Below are 21,169 nucleotides of genomic sequence, written 5' to 3'. Positions count from 1 at the left end.
AGTAACACCCAGATCAAGGAACAGAACGTAAAAGCTAAACAAAACGATACAAAGCTCAAAGGTCTGTTGTGTCTTCTCTCTGTCACAACTCCTTATAAGGATAATAATTACCCTAACTTCTATACCCTAGATTAGTTTTTTGTTTTGAATTTTATACAAATTGAATAGTATATATTCTTCTGTGCCTGGTTTCAACTGTGTTTGTTATATCCATTATGGTTATTAAGTGTAATTACAGTCTAAATATTCTATTCCTCCCATTGTTGTGTTTTATTATATGAATATACCACAATTTATCTATTGTAATAGATAGATATACTTCTGTTGGCTATATCTAAAAGTGGAATTATTTTGTCTGGCTGCAGCTGACATATTGATTGTTAAACACTGAAGAATTTTGCAAGTTGGTTTTTTAAACCAGTGGGGGCTTGAAACTGAGCATGGTGGGAGTATCAGCAAACTCTACATATCAATATTCACCTGTCTCTCTCCCCTCTTTCCTCTCTTCCTTTCTCTCTCTCTCTTTCCCTCTCTCTCTCTCTCTCACACACACACACATACACACATACACACACACACCCACAGCTGGATTTCCATTACTGAATCTGTTTATTTGTTCAACTTGAAAAGATACCAAAGAGTTTTCCAAAATGGCTGTACCAATATATACCAGTATTTCCACAGCTAGTGAATGTTCTAATAGTTTCACAATCTTACCATCACCTGCTAACATTTTTTTCTTTCTTTTTTTTTTTTTTTTTCATTTTAGGCATTCTAAAGAGAAGTATGTCATTGTGGTTTCACTTTGCTTTTCTATGATGTCTAATGAAGTCAAGCTCCATTTTCATATGCTTACTGGTTACTTGTATATATTTTCTAAAGTATCTATTAAAGCTTTTTGCCCATTTTTTCTATTATTTGCCTTTTTATGATTGATTTGTTGGAATTCTTTAGTCTGTAGCATTTATTAAAACACATAAAAAAACAAATCCCACATTACCATCTCCAGTAGAAACCTTATACCTGCGTACTCCTAACTCAAACAGAAATCTCCTTATTCCTCACCTCTAGATGTACACAAACTTCTCAAAAATCATCATCTAAACCTGAAGTCATACTTCTCCTAAAACCTGTTGCTCCTTCTTTATTTGTTCCCTTAAATATCTGTAATATCACGAACCTGCAGGCCACAGAAAAACATGTCTCCTTCCCCTCCTTCATTTCTCATATGCAACCTACCTGTAAAATGTCTTTTTCCTTATCTTTCCCGTCCTTTATTCCTTCTACTATCAACATAGTTCAAACCTCATTATATAACATATATGTCACCAATTAGTTTCACACTACTCCTTAAAATGAGAGCTATCTCTGTAATCTAGTCAAATTATTCCAAACATAGGGTTTTTCAGTAGCTTTCTAATAACAAAAGGATCAAGTCCAAAGCTCACTTTGATTGGGCCCTTATTGGTAACTTAAGTCTCTCCTAACATCTCTACACATAGTCTGTGTGGACACCAAACGACTAGAATTTCACAAATTTACCTTGCTATTCTATATTATTACATCCCCATATAATGCCTTTCCTTCCTCACTGACCTGGTAAGTCCCTAATCATCTTTAAAACCTAAATTCCTAAATTTGCTCTTATAAGTAATTTCCTAAGCAGAGATAATTATTCCTTTTATTTATTCTATCTCAATGCATTATATGATTACATTTTAGCACATTTTACACATCATTTTAATTTTATTTTTCATTTGTCTTTCTCACCAGACAGGAAGCTTCCTAAGAGCAGTTCTCTGAAGTACATACCCTTTGTCACTAGGACCGAGTATAGTGCTCAACACAAACAAGGTATTTAAATGCTTAATGAAGAAAATAAATCATTAGGTTGCCAAATGGAATGTCACAAGTTTGTTTTTATACCTTTAGAAAGATCTCTAATATGTGAGTTATAAAATGATATCAGAAGCAGGTGGAGAACAGGTCATCTAAAGATTACAATATGATCTCCCTTCTATTTTAAATTGTTTCACCTTCAAAGGGACATTCTTGTTAAAGTGACTCAGCAGAATACTTGTAACTGTGAAAGTATCTAAAAGTATTACACAATGGAACGCAATCCCCTAAACAGATATACTTTAAGAACTTAAGAACAGTATTTCAAAATTTCCTCATTAAGATGACTTTGAATACAATATGGAGGAGACCAAGATGTTCCTTAAACTCATCTAAAAAAAAAGTAAATAAAATATAATTCATATTAGACACAGTATGACCTAATGTGCTGTGATACATAGGAGAGGGTTTAACAAAAAAGAATGGTAGTGAGTTAGATGCTTGTTGTCTTTGAAAACAATATCCAAGAACAAGACCTTAATGCTATTCCTCCAATAAAAAAGGTGCCATAAGTGCTGTGACTTTCAACTGCCACAACTTTATTCTTACTAACAAACTCCTTATGGTCTTAACAGTTAATCCTCTTTCTTCCTACTGGAAGGGTACTCACTAGTATACATCAAGGCTAACAAATTGACATTTATTCTACATTTTATGAGCTTAATTTGTCAGAAAACAGCCTCATATTTTAATACTCATGGATGGAGAGGCAATTTTTTTCCATTTTATTTTATTTTATTTCTTTTCAGTGTTCCAGCATCCAAGGCAATTTTTTTAAGTTTAATTCTGAAATGTTCCAAGATTTTTAAAAAATAGGAAAAAAAATATAACGAATACCCATTCCTCATTTTTAGTAAATGTTAACACTTATTCATATTGCCTTCAGCTCTTTCTTTTTATTTTTTTAATTTTTTAAAAGATTTTATTCATTTATTTATTTGCAAGATAGAGAGAGCCTGAGTGGTGGGAGAGGGGCAAAGGGAGAGGGAGAGAGAAAAATCTTAATCAGACTCTGCACTGAGCATGGAGCCTGACACAGGGCTCATTCCCAAGAGTCTAAGATCATGACCTGAGCTGAAATCGAGTCAGGCACTTAACCGACTGAGCCAGTCAGGGGCCCCCAACTCCTTCTTAAAAACAACAACAACTTTTCATTTCTGAAATTCTCTAACATTCACAAAAGTAGAAAGAATAAAATTTTCCAACATTCACAAAAGTAGAGAGAAGTATAGAGAATTTTTATCTCATAGCTTGAAAATCATCAACATTTTTGAAAACTTGTTTCATCTAACTGCCATCTCACATACAACACATACAACCCTTCTTCTGCTTCCCCTCAGTATTTTAAAGAAAATTTACAGGATAACTTTCAAATGTCTAAACACAAAAGCTGAGATCTTAGACCACTGGCAATCTAAGTAAGAAGCCCTTTCAGGCACTTCCTAAAAGATATTAAGAGCACCTCAACTGGGGCTCCTGGGTGGCTCAGTTGGTTGAGTGACTGCCTTCGGCTCGGGTCATGATCCTGGAGTCCTGTGATCGAGTCCCCCATTGGGCTCCCTGCTCGGCGGGGAGTCTGCTTCTCCCCCTGACCTCTTTCCTCTCATGCTCTCTCTCTCTCTCAAATAAATAAATAAAATCTCACAAAAAAAAGAAAAAAAAAAGAGCACCTTAACTATAACAAGTTCTTTGAACCCAGAAGTTACTTGACCTAGAAGTGGAAGTTAGCACTCTGGAACTTAGTAAAATTTTTCTTAGAATCTCTGTCATTTATATTCAACTTGAACATTCATCTGTCCATGCAAAAGCTTTCAAAATTATTTCTAACAACTCCTGGGGTTATTCCTAACAGGGTTAAGATTTCAAGGATCCTAACCAGAATCAAATTCTTTTAGATTTTTATCAATTCATTCCTAAAACTTATAGGAAAAGAGGACCAGGGAAAGAGGCTCTACTTATTGTAGTTTAGGCTATAGTAGATCTAGGCATTGTCTCTGCATTCTGGAATAAAAATGACTAGAAATTTAAAAGAAAATATGCAGGCTAAGTGGAAAGGATGCGAAGTGCTCACATGCATGGAAATAAGCAGACAAGTGTTTATTTAGAACAGAACATGTCCAGGGCATCTGGGTGGTTCAGTCAGGTAAGCATCCCACTTTTGGTTTCGGCTCAGGTCATGATTTCATAATCACATGATCTCATGACCTCTTGGGTTGTGGGATTGAGTCCCGGGTTGGGAGCAGGGAGTCCTCTTAAAAGATTCTATCCCTCTGCCAACTTCCCTCACTCCCTTCCTCTTCCTCTCTCTTCCTCTCTCTCTCTCTCCCTCTCAAAAAAACCCAGACATGTCCATGCTCCTTTCCTCCCCTGCCCAAAAAGTGACTATTTGTCTGTGGCTATAGTTATTAACATTAACCTATCAGTAAAGAATAATAAAAGCACAAGGGGCCCACTTATGGACTATAAGTAATACTGGTCTGAGTCAAAGTGACGAAACAGTACCCAGTAAGCAACCAAAGTAGTCAAAAGTTACAAGTTGCAAAATAAAATATCTAAGTACTTAAAATGACGTTTAATACCTTCACCTGAGGCCAATTTTAAACTCCTTTTCCAAAACTCATATAATATGCTTACTTCTATACCACTCTCCCATCCCACCACTAGTCCTATCAGATTAGAAAATGATACAATTAAGATGACAGATTCTATGGTATGAATTAGTTTTAACACATGTAAAGCCTCTTGAAGATATTGAAACCTAAAGGGAATGCTTATCAAACATAATCCTGTATTATTACAGGAAATCTTCGGTTAACTTAGGAGATATTGCAAGATTTCTGAAATAAATTTCTTTTTTTTTTTTTAAAGATTTTTTTTATTTATTTGACAGAGAGAGAGATCACAAGTTGACAGAGAGGCAGGCAGAAAGAGAGGGGGGAAGCAGGCTCCCCACTGAGCAGAGAGCCCGACGCGGGGCTCGATCCCAGGACCCTGGGACCATGACCTGAGCCGAAGGCAGCGGCTTAACCCACTCAGCCACCCAGGCGCCCCATCTGAAATAAATTTCAAAATGAACAAAAGAATCCAATTATAACAAAGAAATACGTAATGATGCAGAACAAATGCAGAATAAATTTATATTATAGATGTTCCCACCCCCTGTATTAGTGTAATAAAAGGTACTTGATTGGTACTACATAAAATTATTGGACAGATAGGAAAATTACATGATACCGTAAAACTGAAGAAAATGAGGCAATCTCTAAACGTTGACAATTACTACTACATGCTATTGGCATTGCTGTAAACAATCATTCATTTGAAATAAATCATTTTCCTGCAAATATTACTGCATGTTATTGCCTATATCTACCTTATTTCTTTCCTTTTCATAGCCCCAGTTCTCAAAACTTAAGCCTGATTCAAAAGCATAGGTGCCTGCTTTTCCAAAGGAGAGTAAAAGCTCTGTCTATGGAAAGGAAGTACCTCTATAATTATGGTCATTAGTTATCTAGCATCACTAAAAATGAGCTATTCTGGTCAAATGAACTAATAATCTTTAACTGAAAGCAAAACTGTCCTGGACAAGAACAAATCCTTTTGTTGAAAGTATTCTTGATCTCAAGTACATAGAACTGCAATGTTAAATATTTCAATTAATTTCAAGATATTTTCATTTATTTTTAATAAGTGAATTGTATACGTCAAATGTACACCCACAGAAGTATAAATCTATGTACACATTTTCAAAGAGATTGAAAAAATTTAAAATAAGGTGGCTTCTCAGGACTTGAGCATGAAACTGAAGAGGAAATAAAGTAATAAAGGTAGAAAATTTAGGTCTATAGGAAGTGGGACTGGGTAGGAAAACTTCAAAAATAAAATGTTATTACTAAGTATGAAGTGGTTATGAAAAAACACAAGGATTTGGAGGCTTCCTAGATTATCACCCATATGTAAATATCAAGTTGCCTCAAGATCTCTTGAGCTGGCAAAAGAAGCCTATGCTAAAAATCTCAGGATTTATTGAGAATGACAAGGATTGGGGCTTGAAAAAAATTTAACAAAACCAGGATCTTCACGACAAGATGTATTCATGTTCATAAGCTCCAGCCATGTGAATAATTTCTCATCTCTAACAGAGGAGGGATAGAAGCAGAAAAATGTTCTTTAGCCTAGAAAGTTAACCTATAGCCTTCATAGTTGTGATAAGGATCAAATCTGCACTGATAGCTACATTCTTTTTTTTGGTAGCGACATTCTTAGGGTGTCTCAAGACTGCCCAGATCTCTCACTGATAGTTAATATTGAATTTAATGATAAGCACGAGAGAAATCTTGCCACAGTAGTTTTATGACTACAAGCAGAAATTCAAAGAAGACATTTATGATCTAACACACCTGCCCCACATGTCTCCTCCTCCTTGAGCACTAAGCATATAACCACCAACTTCATAGAGTAAAAGTGTAGTAGCTCTTTCTGCGCAAGGGTCCCCAGTCAGTGCTACTTAAACTAAGTTGCACCATACACAGCTCAAGAATTCTTTTTTGAACATTATGCTCCACCACCAGGCAAACCAACCACTGGTTTTTTTCACTCCCCTTTCATTACTCTTAGACCCAAGTTCAGGAGTCAATGTCCATTGGAAAAATAGTGAAATATACCAAAAACGTACCATTCAAAATGAGTTGTAATGGGAACAGCCATCTTTCAGTAATTTGCCAAAAGATCAACACAAAGGAAAAGAGGAAAAGACAGCCACAGTCCATTCCCTAGGCTTTTAGAAAACCTGGAGTTGCCTTTGGCCACATACATGCAAATCTTTAAGAAAGGTGATATGGTAACCATCAAGGGGATGGGCACTGTTCAAACAGGAAAGCCCCCACAGATGTTACCATAGCAAAACTGGAAGAGTCTACAATGTTATCTAGCATGCCCTTGGCACTGCTGTAAACAAACAAGAGCAAGATACTTTTTTTTCTAAATTTTTTTTAAAGATTTTTTTTTAATTTATTTATTTGATAGACAGAGATTACAAGAAGGCAGGCAGGCAGAGAGGCAGGCAGAGAGAGATGGAGAAGCAGGCTCCCCACTGAGCAGAGAGGGCCCAATGGGGATTCGATCCCAGGACGTGGGATCATGACCCGAGTCGAAGGCAGAGGCTTTAACCAGGCGCCCAAGAGCAAGATTCTTTCTAAGAGAATTCATGTATTGAGCACATCAAGCATTCAAAGAGCCAAACAGCTTCCTGAAGAATGTGAAGGAAAATGATCAGAAAAAGAAGGAAGCCAAAGAGAAAGGCGTTTGAGTTCAACTGAAGCATCAGCCCGCTCTACCCAGAAAAGCACATTTTGTAAGAACCAATGGACAGGAGCCTGAGCTGTTGGAACCTATTCCTTATGAATTCATGGCATGATGTGTAAAAAAAAATTTAAAAATCTCAAGACTGTTTTAAAAAAAAGGAGTTGTGACACCTTCTTTGCTACTCTAAGGACAAATTTTGACAATATTAGCAATTAAGATATTTTAAAACAGGATAGTAGTCTTCATCAAATTATTTAAAATAGGCAATAATTCCTTTCTAAGAAATAAAAAAGGACTTGAGAGGTGCCTGCCTGGCCCAATTGGTAGAGCATGTGACTCTCAATCTCAGGGTCACAAGTTCAAGCCCCACAATGGGCATGGAGCCTACTTAAAAAAAAAATAAAAATAAAAATAAAAATAAAAGGTTGAATAGTTCCTTTGCATGGAAATGACACCTATGTATATAGGTTTTGATGGCCAACAAATTCACAGACTGGGATCTTAGTGCATAAACATACATACATATGATAAAAGCATTTGGTAAGATATAATTGGTAACAATTAAATGGTATTTATTGAGTTCTGACTAGTGACTAGTTGCTAACTGTTTCAAGGAGAAAAAAAAGTAACCTTACCCTAACTTACCCTAAGCTTACCTAACTTAAATTTTTTTTTTAGTTTTATCGAGGAAACAAAAAGATGCACACAAAAAGCAAATATACTTCATCTAATCAAAACCAGAATAAAGTTCCTCCTTTTAGTAAGCTCTGTTAGAGATTTACAACATACTTAAAATATAGTCTTGACATCATAAAAGGATTTTTTTTTCCTTCACCAGTAAACTTTCATCATGAAATCTAAGCATTTTCCAGAGCACCTAGGTGGCTCAGCTGGTTAAACATCTATCTTCGAGTCAGGTCATGATCCCAGAGTTCTGGGATCAAGTCCCACACCGGGCTCCCTGCTCAGTGGGGAGTTTGCTTCTCCCTCTTCATCTGCTCCTCCCCTGCTCATACTCTCTCTCTCTCTCAAATAAAATCTAAGAAAAAGAAATCTAAGGATTTTCTATAGGCAAAAAAGGATCCAATGACATTAAATCACCTGCAAAAAGTTATGGTATTTTATTTCCTTCATTCTTTCCAAAGTTTAAAATTCTAAGGAGAACCACAACAAAAATCAGGCAATATTCCAGGTCTCCTGGACAGTAACTGAAAGAAAACGTAAACTCAGGCTTGCTTTTCTTTGTAGTGCCTTATGGTCAAAATATTGGCAGAGGGAGCCACCCTTAAATACTCTCATCTTACATATTTTCAGAGTGTCATTTCTTCAGAAGATTATGTTACTGCTCATCTATTAGCATGATTGTATAGTTCCACTCCCCTCCATGAAACAAATCTAGAAGAAAAAAAAAAATAAAGCCCACATTTCTTTTTCACAATTAAAGCTTACCTTCTGTCAAATTTTAAAACAATAAAAATGCTCTCAACCAAAGTTCTCACTCTATTTTTCTTGAAATAAATACTTATTTTTAAATAAATTATCAATTTATAAAAACCTTTAAAACTTTAGACATAATTCCATGTAACTCCATAGCTAGAACCACAAGCCTTTTGAATGGACAGTAAAATATTTTGTACATATGCTATTTAATTAAATCAAAGTATTTATGAGATGGTTATAAAACTATACACACTATTGTTCATATACTACTTCTAGAAAGTATTATTACATTTATTTCCTGATTTGAAACTCAGGTCATCTGGCCAGTATGAAAATAAATGAAGATATTATGAAGAAAGCTATTGCCTGAGTCACCTAACACACACTAAAAAAGTTAGGTTTCAGAAAACACATGTTTTTTTTTCTTAACCTAGGTAAGGGATACACACTTATTTTCTTTGTTGTTTCTTTATTATTGTTCTTTAAATTCTTCTTATGCATTTTTCACTATATGTATGTATATAACATTTCTCAATTTTTTTTAAAGATTTTATTTATTTATTTGACAGAGAGAGATCACAGTAGGAGAGAGGAAGGGAAGAGATCACAGAGAGAGGAAGGGAAGCAGGCCCCCCGCTGAGCAGAGAGCCCGATGTGGGACTCGATCCCAGAACCCTGAGATCACGACCCGAGCCGAAGGCAGCGGCTTAACCAACTGAGCCACCCAGGCGCCCCTCAATTTTTTTTTTTAACTGAAGGATATCATTCCAAACTTTGGGGGCTGCCTCTGCCTTTACCAATAATCTCTCCCAATCTTCTAAATGGCCATTTTCAAAACTAGTTTCCTAAATACTCTTTCTCTACATTGAAGATAGCAAACAAAGAACACACAGCCATAAAGATACTATACTAAACAAAGAACACAGTGGCCATATAGTCTGGCAGGTCTGACAACTACTAAAGAGTCCTTATTGAAGTACCTTAGAGAATTAGAAATGAAGCTCCTCCCTCCATGACAATAAAAAATTTTTAAGGGCAGAACTGCATCTTATTCACAGGCTTTAGCACACAGTTTCACATTTAATATTTGTGGAACTAAATAAACCTTAATATGGTTATTACTGTGTAGGCACTACAGTACCTACCCATCATTTTCTAAACTATTATGTTAAGATCTCTATTTGCAAAATAGAAAAATTTATTTCACTGTTGGGTTTCTATGAAATCCAAGTCCAGGATATGTAGTTACAAATGTGCAAGGGTATGATTTTCCTTTCGTGTTTACAAAATGGCTTTGCATACAACACAATCTTTATTGTTTCACTAATAAAAAATATCAATACTTTTTAAGAAGTGAAGTAATAAATAATAAGACATCATTCTATCTATAATATGTATAGTTGGCAATACATATTTTACAAGGATCTGACTGGTAATCTTCTTTGTTCTTTATGTAAAATTTCTCTTACAGGAGGAATCTTAGGTCAGGTCTAGACTGTTACATTCTCTAACTTTCTTGGGAGGAGAGACAATTGACCCAGTGGTACTGAGGTTAACATTTAATAACTGTTAGTGGCAAACTTAAAGAGGGAATCTGAGATTTGACCTACTTTGCCTCACTTTCTCTTCTTCACCTTCCAAAGTAGGGGTTTTGAGGCAAAACAAGTAATTCAGTGTGTGGTTTTGCATACTAATCAACAAAGTGAAACTATCTGCCCTGGAACTACAGTTCTGTTCTCTTAGTTCTGTTCTCCTTTTTGTCTCTATGTCGGTCTGTCTCTCACTCTAAGAGGCTTATGTGGTAAAAGGAACCTGGGGCTGCCTTTATCTTTTTCCATTTAAAGAAGATCAAATAGAGTAGGGCTCAGGGTTCCTTATGCCTGCTTCCAGTCTAGGAAAATAAGCTCTCAAGATCACTTAATCAGGTCAGTTCACAAAACTGGAAGGTATATAAACAGAGCTTAATCAGGTCAGTTCACAAAACCGGAAGGTATATATACAGAGCCAGAGCCAAAGATAATACATCCAAGCTCTTTCCTGGATATTCTCTAAGCATGTCGTGTCCCTGGAGATATCAGACATAGAATAGAAACTCGATGGAAAATTCAACTGAGGCAGAGGTCCTGGTCTTCTCTATATTTACCATGCCTTCAACATTTAAAAAGGTGCCAAAATAAACTTAATAAGGACTTTGATGGCTATTTTCAGAAACTAAATTTGGCTGTTTCCCACAGTATTCTGCTTAGGGAAAAGAACAAAGAAACTAGAAAATAAACTAGAAAATAAGAAATAAAACTTACAAAATCATTAGCATTTTTTATCGATAGCCTTTTTAATTACTGTGGAATAACAAAATCAATGAACAATATATCTTCTCTCTTATAAGGAGCCCGTTCTGTCCTCATATATTACCTCTCCAATATCCAACAACAGAAGGGCAATTAGTATATATGCCATCAGGTCTATTATTTCCTTATCTTTAAATATTACACAATTAAACATACATGTAACTAATATTTTTGCCTCACTAGACATCTTTGATATGCTGATTTTTCCAAATAAATCTTATAATAAATACTTCACATATCCTTCTGTTAATTCCATTTTTTTCTCTTCTTCCTCATTCCTATCCCCCTTCCACTACTAACTCACCCTTCTTTTCTCTCTTCTCATGTTCCCTTGTCTATGCCACAGAAGAGTACCACAAAAACTTGAGGGTACTGCTTAAGCCTCCTAGGTTTGCTGACCTCAAGTTTAGAAATCCAGTTCTAGAAATATGATAATCACCTATTTATGTATACTTTCATCCCAATTTTAAATTCAAAGGCCAAATCAGACAAGAGTTCAGTGCTAAGGAGATGACAAAAATATCAGCCACTAATAAACTTCTATAGTATCTGAAAGTACACGTGAACAAACAAGGCTGAGATTCAGGTTCTGTGTAAGCATGTGGTTAAGCAATCATCATTTCTGGACTCTTCCAGAATCATAAGGCAATGAAAAAGTTCTGAGGAATTTACGTTTTATAAACATTCTTCAGGACAAAGCATTATGTTTAAATTTTGTCATGCAGGATGCTTTGCTGTTCTGCCACAGTCACATCAGCTAAATAAGCTCTTAACCACGCCACTGGAAAAGGGAAAGAGGAGAGCCCTATGGACATCTTCGACTACATGTGTTACTCTCCCGTTTTTGTTAAAGTTCTGCAAAGGTTTTTAAAGAGTTCCCCTCCTTGCAAGGGGAATAAGCTGCATTTCTCATGAAAGCCATATGTAATCCATTTTACCATAAATCAGAATTACTAAATCCAGAAAATTAAAACAGATGCATACTTACTTAACAAGAAAACTATTAACCTGAGGCAAGTGGTAAACAACAAAAAATAAATATTCTAGACTGTCACTACAAAACTTTTTCAAGTTTTGCTTTCATTTTAGACTATCATCATACAACCAACTTTTCAAGCTTCATTTACATGCCATCATACACACCCCCCTTCTTCATATAGCCAAAATGAACTTTTCTCGTTTTTCAAATCCTTCAGGTTTTTGCTCCTCACTCATCACCTATATAATTGTGATACCTCACCTGTTACACTTTTCCTCATAGGAACGCCGCCTCATCTCCTTTAGTTCTTTAGACTGCATAAAAATACTGTCCGCTTGCACAGTATTTTTATTAAGCCTCATGGAATAAATTTTTAACTGCATTTTGCAAAGTAAGAAGGTCTTTACAATGCCTAGAACAGTGCCTGACAAATAATATAAATCAGCAACAATCTGGCATACAAGTATTAAGAATTCATAATGCTACTGGAGGCTTGAGACTCTGTCCACAAACCAACTCTCCACCTGCCCTATTTCTTACTCCCATCACTCACCCTGTTTCAATTCCATCGGTCTCTGCTAGCTGGCTTCTCTTCCCAGAATGGAACCTACTGTTACCCACTTCTCCGTCAGGTCAGGCAACAGGAGGTCAGCCGACTTACTACTCCTCCCATTCCCAGAATTCGTAATTACAACTCCTCCCTCCCCGTAATTTCCTCCAATAGAGTGCTTCCCCGAAGGGATCCTCTGTGAAACTCGCCATCGTCCCGTTTATCTCTATACGTCCAGCTCCTGGAGCAACCGCTGGTAAACGTGCGGTCCTCGGATAACAAATGGGGAAAGGAAAGGAGGAGGGAAGGGGGTCGATAGAGATTGTTTTCAAGTTCCTCATCAGCCCTTTCAACCAGTAATTTAAGTTCTCTGCGGTTCCAACCCCCTGTATTTGTGACTAGTGGGTGGTTGTGGGGAGCATTAAAGGATTATCGAGGCGCTGGAGAATTTCAGGAAGGAAAGAGCCCACACCAACAAATGATCTGGACATTGTTTGTTGCTGAAAAGTCGAATGCACCCAACAAATAACGTTAAGTGTTAATTAAGCAAAGTAACACAGAGAGAGGACAAATTCACAAGTCCGGGGAGACCTCACCCGCGCAGCACAGGACCTCGAAAGTATTTAGAATTTAAATTAGTGTGCTGAAATCACGCCTCCCTATTCTGAACACATTCATCTGGGCGGTTGGCCGCGCTCCTTCCAACAGTGTGAGTCCCTTTCCCGCCGCCCTCATTCACCTCTCCAAGTCCGCGCGCGGCTCTGGGCACTGCGTCCCCACGCCCAGCAGAGGGCAGTGGGCCTCCGCGATGGCCTCCCACGGAACGCGCCGCGGAGCCCGGGCGGGTCTCTGCTCGGAATTCGTGTGGGGAAGCGCTAAAGTCCACTACACAGCGACGAGCTACCGTCCTCGCTCGCAGGACATTCCAAGTACGGTCCTGCGGCCACACAGTCCTGCGGCCACTCAGTCCCTCACGCCGCAGGGCGGGCGGCTACCCCTTCCGCTCCCCCCAGACCTCCTTCCGCTCCCCGCTCCCTTCTTCCGCTCCCCCTGGCGCCTCTTTCCCTGGCCGGCGCCTCCCTTCGTTCCGCCGCGTGCGTTCCCCTGTGTCGAGTTCCGGTGCCCTTTCGCGGCTTCTTTACCTCGCTCGCACTCCTCCTTTCCCGGAGCCCTTTTCCGTGGTCCCGCCGGCGCCGGTCCCCGATCGCGGAAATCCCGCGCTGCGGCGGGCCTGGGTAGACAGACCCTCCCTTGGGTCGTGAGCGAACCTGGGGTGAATGGACCCGCTTGGCGTTTTCGGTTCTGGGACACAGAGTTAAGGACTGGTCCCGCGAAGCCTGCAGACTGCATTTATTTTTCAGGCATTCTGTCTACGTGGGAAGAGTGGAGGGCGGAGGAAGCTGGGTTGGGGCATTTTGAAACAGAAGGGGAAAGGAAGGTACCAAAAGCTTTTACTTCTTGAACGTTTTTTCTGCCTTACTGAACGGGGGAAGTATTTGTCTTTTTTTTTTTTTTTTTTAAACGATTACTCAACATATGTCCTGCGTGTCGTAGGATTTTTGGAAGGCTCAGAAGGCCTAGAATTCTGTGCCCATACCTGTGCCATGGAGCAAACAGGACTGTCTTTGGAAGACAGCTGCAGAGGAAGGCCATTTTCCCCTGGGATTGGGATCGTTTTGTCTACAGGAGTTTCGGAAGGTATAGATCTTAGTAAATAAGGGAACGTCTGGTGGGAGGAACAGAAGGTACCAAGAAGAGGAGATGATAAGCAAGTTTTAAGGTATGGAGAAGTGGATAGGAGGGAAGAAATGAGAACCAAGTTTGGACCGATGGGAAGAAGTCCAATATTGAAAGTATTTTATTTCAGTTTAATATGAAATGAGCAGCCATTACACCTTGGAGCAGGAAATTCGCTTGATTAAATGGTGATTTGGGAGAATTAGTTTGTAGAGTGGGGGTAACGAGATGTATTGTTTATGCCATAAATTTGTATGTGGATATATGGTACTGCACAATAGGTGTATGGGACTGCAGCTCCAAGGATGGCAGCCGTGGCTAAAGGTTTGACCTTTAACATTTTTGTGTAGATTCCCTGAGGGTGTCTTTCTTAAGTTCAAACAAAGTATTTCTTTAGGGATGATACTATCTCATGCCTTGTCTTTTGCCAGCATGCAGTTGCTGGTTGCTAGTTGTGAGAATTTACCAGCAAGCTGAGGAGATACAATGTTTTAAACGTTTTTAGAAAACACGTACTATCAAAAGAGGTCCAAAGCACCTTAGGGATTTGGAGGAGACAAAGGAGGTCGGCAACTAGTGAAAATTCAAGGAAGGTGCCCCAAAAAGAGGGCATTTATGCATTTTCAGTCCTATCACTAATATGCTAACAGATAAAACAGCATTTCTTTTTTCAATAGTGCTCAAGCAGTACCTTTTTACCCACAGGTGTGCAAGTGTAACAGGAGGGAATGGGAATTTGCAGTGAGGTGTCTGGTGGTGCTGGGTAGTGTAACTGAACCAACATGAGTTTTCTCTTTGGTGAATTAGAAACTGCACGTGTTGAATTGTCACACAAAGAGAACTTATTTGCAGCAAATGAGATCGTGGGGAATGGCTTCCAAAGCCATTGATTCCCTGAGAGAGAGTAAATGGATTCCTTTTGTTTAGGGTTAGGATGAATATTTAGACAGGGAAGCCTTGTCATCCTATGTACAGGCAGGCATAAGGTCCTGTCTGAGCCTAATAAAACATGCCTATACATACATTATGTGTTATGCAGATAAGGCTGAGGCTTATTCCTGGGTGTAGATTAGTATTATAATAAGGTAAAGATCATTGTAGGTCATTCTAGAGGTCACTCCATGATCCATCTGTGTAGGCACAAACCAGATTTAGCTTAAATGGTGTGGGTGGTCTGGGCCGGTGGGATGGCAGGAGGTCTTGTGTGGGCAGTCCCCATCCCCTGGGGAGAGTTTCCTTTGCCTGAGTGGAAAAGAAAGCTGGGAAGAAGAGCTTAGGGAGAAATATAAGACAAAAGTTAGTAAGTATAAACAAGTGGGCACTAAAGTCCAGGTCTTGGTGTCAAGCCCATAAATTGGAACATATTTTGAGGTTAAACCACACACACACAAAAAAAAATTTAACAAAGGTTAGTAAGTACAAGCAGGTGGGAGCTGGGAGGGCTGAGACCAAAATATCTGGTACTTGCTTCCCATCTCCTGTAGAAAAAGGGAAAGGTTTTCTACTTTAAGACTTAGTCTTTCTAACTTTTTTTCTTTTCCAGTAGCATTCTGATTGTTCATCTGTATGTATAGCATTTCAGTGTACTTGCACATACCATCCTAGTATCAAAATACATTTTACTCTAATAATGGTGTGCCGTACCACAAACTAAAAGGTAATGCACTGTAATATTAGCAGGTCGTACTGAGTTATTTTTTTAACTACTGGCTCAATAAGCAAATATTGGATGATAATTTCTTTAATCGTTTGCTTTTTTATGAAATACATATCCAGGTATTTTCCCCTTCCTTCACTAGACTGATAAACTGCTTTCTTCCTTTTACTCCATATCATGTTTTATAGTCAAAACTTTTCAATACAGAGATCATCCACTATCTAAAAGTTACCATTAACCTTTCCTAAGGCAAAATGGCATAAAGCAAAGAAGAAATTACTGTTAATTTATGGAAAAATTTTTGAGCAACCCCAGACCCAAAATAGAACCTCTTGTAGGCTTTTTTGATACTTAGAACATATCTTGTTAACAGATGCACAATATAAATTGAGATAAAGCACATCATGAGGGATAGAAGCAGAAAAATGTTCACCTTTAGTCCAGAAGGTTGACCTATAGCCTGCATAGTTCTATTAAGGATCAAATATTTACTGGTTGCTCCATTCTTAAAGGCCCTTATGACTGCCTGAACATCTCACGGATAGTTAAAAATCAAACTGAGTGATAAGCACCAGAGAAATCTTACAAAAGTAGTTTTATGATTAGAAATTCAAGGAAGACATTTTATGATCTAATACTCCCTGCATGTCCCCTGCTTCTTGGGCATTAAGCATATAACCATCAGCTTCATACAGCAAAACTACATCTCTTTGTGCCCATGGGTCCTGTCCCCATGCCATAATAAAAGCACCTTTTGCATGAAAAATGTCAAGAATTCTATCTTGAGAGCGCCTGGGTGGCTTAGTTGGTTAAGTGTTTGCCTCCAACTCAGGTCGTGATCCCAGGATCTTGGGATCAAGTCCCATCTTGGGCTCCCTGCTCTGCAGGGAGTCTGTTTCTCCCTCTGCCCCTCCCCCCCCATTGGCTCATGCTCTCTCGCTCTCTCTCTCTCTCTCCCCGTGTCTCAGATAAATAAAAATCTTAAAAAAAAAAAAAAAAAGAATTCTATCTTGACCATTTGCTCATGGCCCCACATCATCACAGATGTTCACAAATACAGTTCAAAGATAAGGCAGCTTGATGCTGAGATGTGGAGTATAATTCCCAGGGAAGGAGATGGCAGTGCCACTCTTGTTGCTTAGGGTGCAGGCTTCCTCTACAATAACTTGCTGCAAAACCAATGCTGAATACCATTTTTGTTTGCCTCACTTCCTAAATAGTAAGAGAAACTCCCTGGTATCCTCCCAGCTATTTTTAAAAGAAGGTTGGCATTAGGAAAAAAAACCTATCACATAGATATAACTGCTAATATTTGAGAATATTTTTAAAATATAGATTGATATATTCTATCTATGGGAATGTGTACCTAGTTATATATATGTCCACATTCATATATGTATGTATATACCTATAGAATCTATTTAATATTTAGCAAAATAAAATACATACAGATTTCTCCACATTGGTAAGTATTTTAAATTGATGTTTAATGATTTGTTAATATTCTCTCACTTTTTAAAGATGTGCCTTTTATAAGCAGCATTTAATTCAATCTAAGAGTTTTTACCTTTTAGGGGAGTTTAAATCATTTACATTCATGTAATATATACTCTTTACTCTGAAATTAATTTCAGAATATTTAAAATACATAAAATTTTTGAACTCCATTAAAATGGCAGTATCAATATTTGATTTGGTTACTTTTTTGAAAGCAGTTTTAATCTCCAACTATAAATATTTCAAATGATAGGGAAACGGAAAGCATTTTTACTGAGTTGTATTTACTCTTTAGCAGATAGTGCTTGTGTGGTAAGCAGAATAATGGCAACACTCAAGTCCATTCATTTCTAATCCCTGGAAACTGAATAAATTATCTTGGCAGGCAAAACAGACTTTGTAAATAACTAAATTTAGAATCCTGAGATAGAGGGGCGCCTGGGTGGCTCAGTGGATTTTTTGCCTTTGGCCCAGGTCATGATCTCAGGGTCCTGGGATGGAGACCTGCATCCAGCTCCCTGCTTGGTGGGAAGCCTGCTTCCCCCTCTCTCTTTGCCTGCTTCTCTGCCTACTTGTGATCTGTCTGTCAAATAAATAAATAAAATCTTTAAAAAAAAAAAAAAGAAAGAAAGAAAAGAATCCTGAGATAGAAAGATTACCCTGGATGGTCTACATAGTTCTTGGCCCAAGATAGTCCAAAAATTCATAGCCAGAATGAAACTGTGCCTTCTAGATACAACAAGACTACCCAACTAAACAGAATGCCTGTAGCAATTCACTTTGTTCTTTGAACCTAATAGTCAGAACCCAGAAAGTATACTGACCAACTAAATCATTATGTATGAACTTAATCACATCTGAAATTTGAAGGCACTTAATTGTTTCTCAGCTGTTATGGAAAAGACCCTTTTTAAAGTATGGTTTCATTCCTAGATTCACTTAGCTCTGGAGTAAGATATTTGAGAGTCATATGCTTTGCAAGATACTTCAGCTAAAGTGTAGATATTTCTTTTCAAGGAGATGTTCAACAAAAAAAAAGCTTAATACAATTTTACTAAGTGTCTTGGAGACTTCTCCTAATAAGATGTCAATATATGGCGGACCCTAAAACTCTCCTATAATGCTAACAGGAATGTTGCCACCATACTCTCTGTTCATTTCTTGGTGGTTATGTGGTCACCACAATTGCCCATTATTATCCATTTTGGGGTGGACAAATGAACCAGGCTTTGTTGAGTCTTTTGTGTGAAAAGACAGAAACAAAAACTTACAGACAATGAAAGCCAATAAGCTATTGAAAAATGATTTAATACCAGAGAAGGATACACTAGGAGCTAGAAGAAGGATGTTGCGTACTTGGGGAAAACATGTACCACTAACAAAATAATGTGGAGGTCCTCAAAAAATTAAAAATGTAACTACCATTTGATTCAACAATTTGACTTCTAGGAATACATCCAAAGGAAACAAAAACATTAATTCAAAAGATATTTGCACCCCCATGTTCATATCAAAATTATTTATAATATTCAAGGCAATATTAGGAAATGACCTAACTATGCACTGATGGATAGATGGATAGAGAAGTTGTGAATATAGATATACATACATAATGGAATATTATTCTGTCATAAAAAAAGAAATCCTACCATTTGTGACAACATGGATGGCCCCTAAAGACATTACGCTAGGTGAAATTAGACAACAAAGGACAAAGACGGCAGGATCTCATTTATATGTGTAACCTAAAAATAAACCAAACTCAGAAAAAGATACTTGTGGTTACCAGAAATAGAAGATGGGGGAAGGAAAAAAGTGGTCAAAAGGTACAAACTTCCAGCTTGCCTGGCTGGCTCTGTCAGTAGAGCACACAACTCTTGACCTTAGGCTTGTGAGTTTGAGCCCCACATTGAGTGGAGAGATTACTTTAAAAAAATAAAATCTTGGAGCACCTGGGTGGTTCAGTCAATTAAGCGTTTGCTTTGGCTTAGGTCATGATCTCAGGGTCCTGGGATAGAGCCCTGCGTCAGGCTCCCTGCTCAGCAGGGAGTATGCTTCCGGCTCTCCCTCCTCCTCCTCCCAGCTTCTCAGGCTCTATCTCTGTCTCTGTCTCTCTCGAATAAAATCTTCTAAAAAGAGGTACAAACTTAAGTTATAAGGTACATGGATACTAGGGATCTAATGTCCAACATGATGATTACAGCTAACACTGTTATATAGAAGAAAGTAAATCCTAAGAGATGTCATCACAAGGAAATTTTTTTCCTCTTTTTTCTTCTTTTTATTCTATCTGTATGAGAAGCTGGATGTTAACTGAACCTATTGTAGTACTCACTTCATTTCAAAATATATGTAAATCAAACCATCATATTATACTCCTTGAACACATACAGTGATGTATGTCAATTATTTCTCAATAAAACTGGAAAAATATAATTAAATTAATCTTGTGCATTGTTGGTGGGAATGTAAACTGGCACGGCCATGGAAAACTGTAGGAAGTTTCCTTACAAATTTCAAAAAAGAACTATCATACGATCCAGTGATCCGCTTCTGTGTATATATCCAAAGGAAATGAAAATAGGACCCTGAAGAGGTATCTGCACTGCTTGTTCATTTCAGCATCATTCCCATTAACAAAGATATTGAAACAATCTAAATGTTCATCAGTGGATAAATGGACAAAGAATTCATGCACATACCACATCTACATAGCATGTACATACATACATACAATGGGATCTCACTGAGCTATGAAAAAGAGGGAAATCCTGCTGTTTGCAACATGATGGATGGATCATGAGGGCATTATGCTAAGTGAAACAAGTTAAAGAGACATCAATGTTGTATATCACTTACATGTGGAATCTAAAAACAATCCAAACTTATAGAGACAGACTAGAAAGATGGTTACCAGGGTCTTGTGGATGAGGAAAATGGGGGAGAAACTGGTCAAAATACAAAATTTCAGTTATGTAAGAGGAATAAATTCTGGAGATTTAATGTACAGCATAGTGACTGTAGTTAATACTATGTTGTATACTTGAAATTTGCAGAGAGTAGATCTTAAGTGTTCTCACTACACACACAAAAGATAGCTATGTAAAATGATGGATACGTAATTAGTTTCATTGTGATCATCGATTCACAACATAGATGCATATTAAAGTATCACATTGTATACTTTATAAAATTTTATTTGCCAGTTATATCTCCATGAAGCTAGGGAGGAAAAAAGAAAAAGTGACCTAAAGACATCTTCAACTATTACTGCTGAATTTCTATTTCTCTAAGTTTATTTATTCTCACAATTTTGTTAATTTTTTCTTAATGTATTTTGTGGCTTTAATTTTAGGTAAATATATGGTTATGAGTGTTATATTTTCCCAAGGATGACACTATTACCATTCTTAAAATTCTCTATCTATCTCTTGTAAGATTTTTTAAAAGACCAATTTGTCTTATGTTGGTATAGGCATTTCAGCTTTCTAATTATTGTTTACATGATATATCTTTTCCATCATTTTACCTTCAACCTATTTGTGTCTATAAATCCAAATGTGTCTACCCTAGGCAGCATACACTTTGTTCTTGTTTTTTTCATCCAGTGTGACAATCTGCCTTTTTATCAGATTGTTTAATTCACTTACATCTCATGTTATGGATATAGTTGAGTGTTGTTTATTGTAAAATAACAATCTGCCATTTTACTTTCTGTTTTCTCTCACATAATTTTTATTCCTTTATTTTTTCTTCTT

At 37.5% G+C, this 21,169-nt stretch overlaps 1 protein-coding gene across 1 annotated transcript in view; it reads right to left on the bottom strand.

Moving 5' to 3' along the window:
• Positions 1-13,932, bottom strand: part of ECHDC1 (ethylmalonyl-CoA decarboxylase 1) — a 66,698-nt gene extending 52,766 nt beyond the window's left edge. The window contains 1 exon segment of the mRNA XM_004740165.3: positions 13,663-13,932. Coding sequence (XP_004740222.1) covers positions 13,663-13,870 — 208 coding nt within the window. The 5' untranslated portion in view covers positions 13,871-13,932.
• Between the last annotated feature and the right edge of the window lie 7,237 nt (positions 13,933-21,169).

The sequence above is a fragment of the Mustela putorius genome, unplaced genomic scaffold, assembly GCF_011764305.1.
Source record: "Mustela putorius furo isolate JIRA1106 unplaced genomic scaffold, ASM1176430v1.1 tig00003863_pilon_pilon_pilon, whole genome shotgun sequence".
Lineage (NCBI taxonomy): Eukaryota > Metazoa > Chordata > Mammalia > Carnivora > Mustelidae > Mustela > Mustela putorius.
The sequence above is the reverse complement of the archived record's forward strand: the minus strand, read 5'-3'. Positions and strand labels throughout refer to the sequence as shown.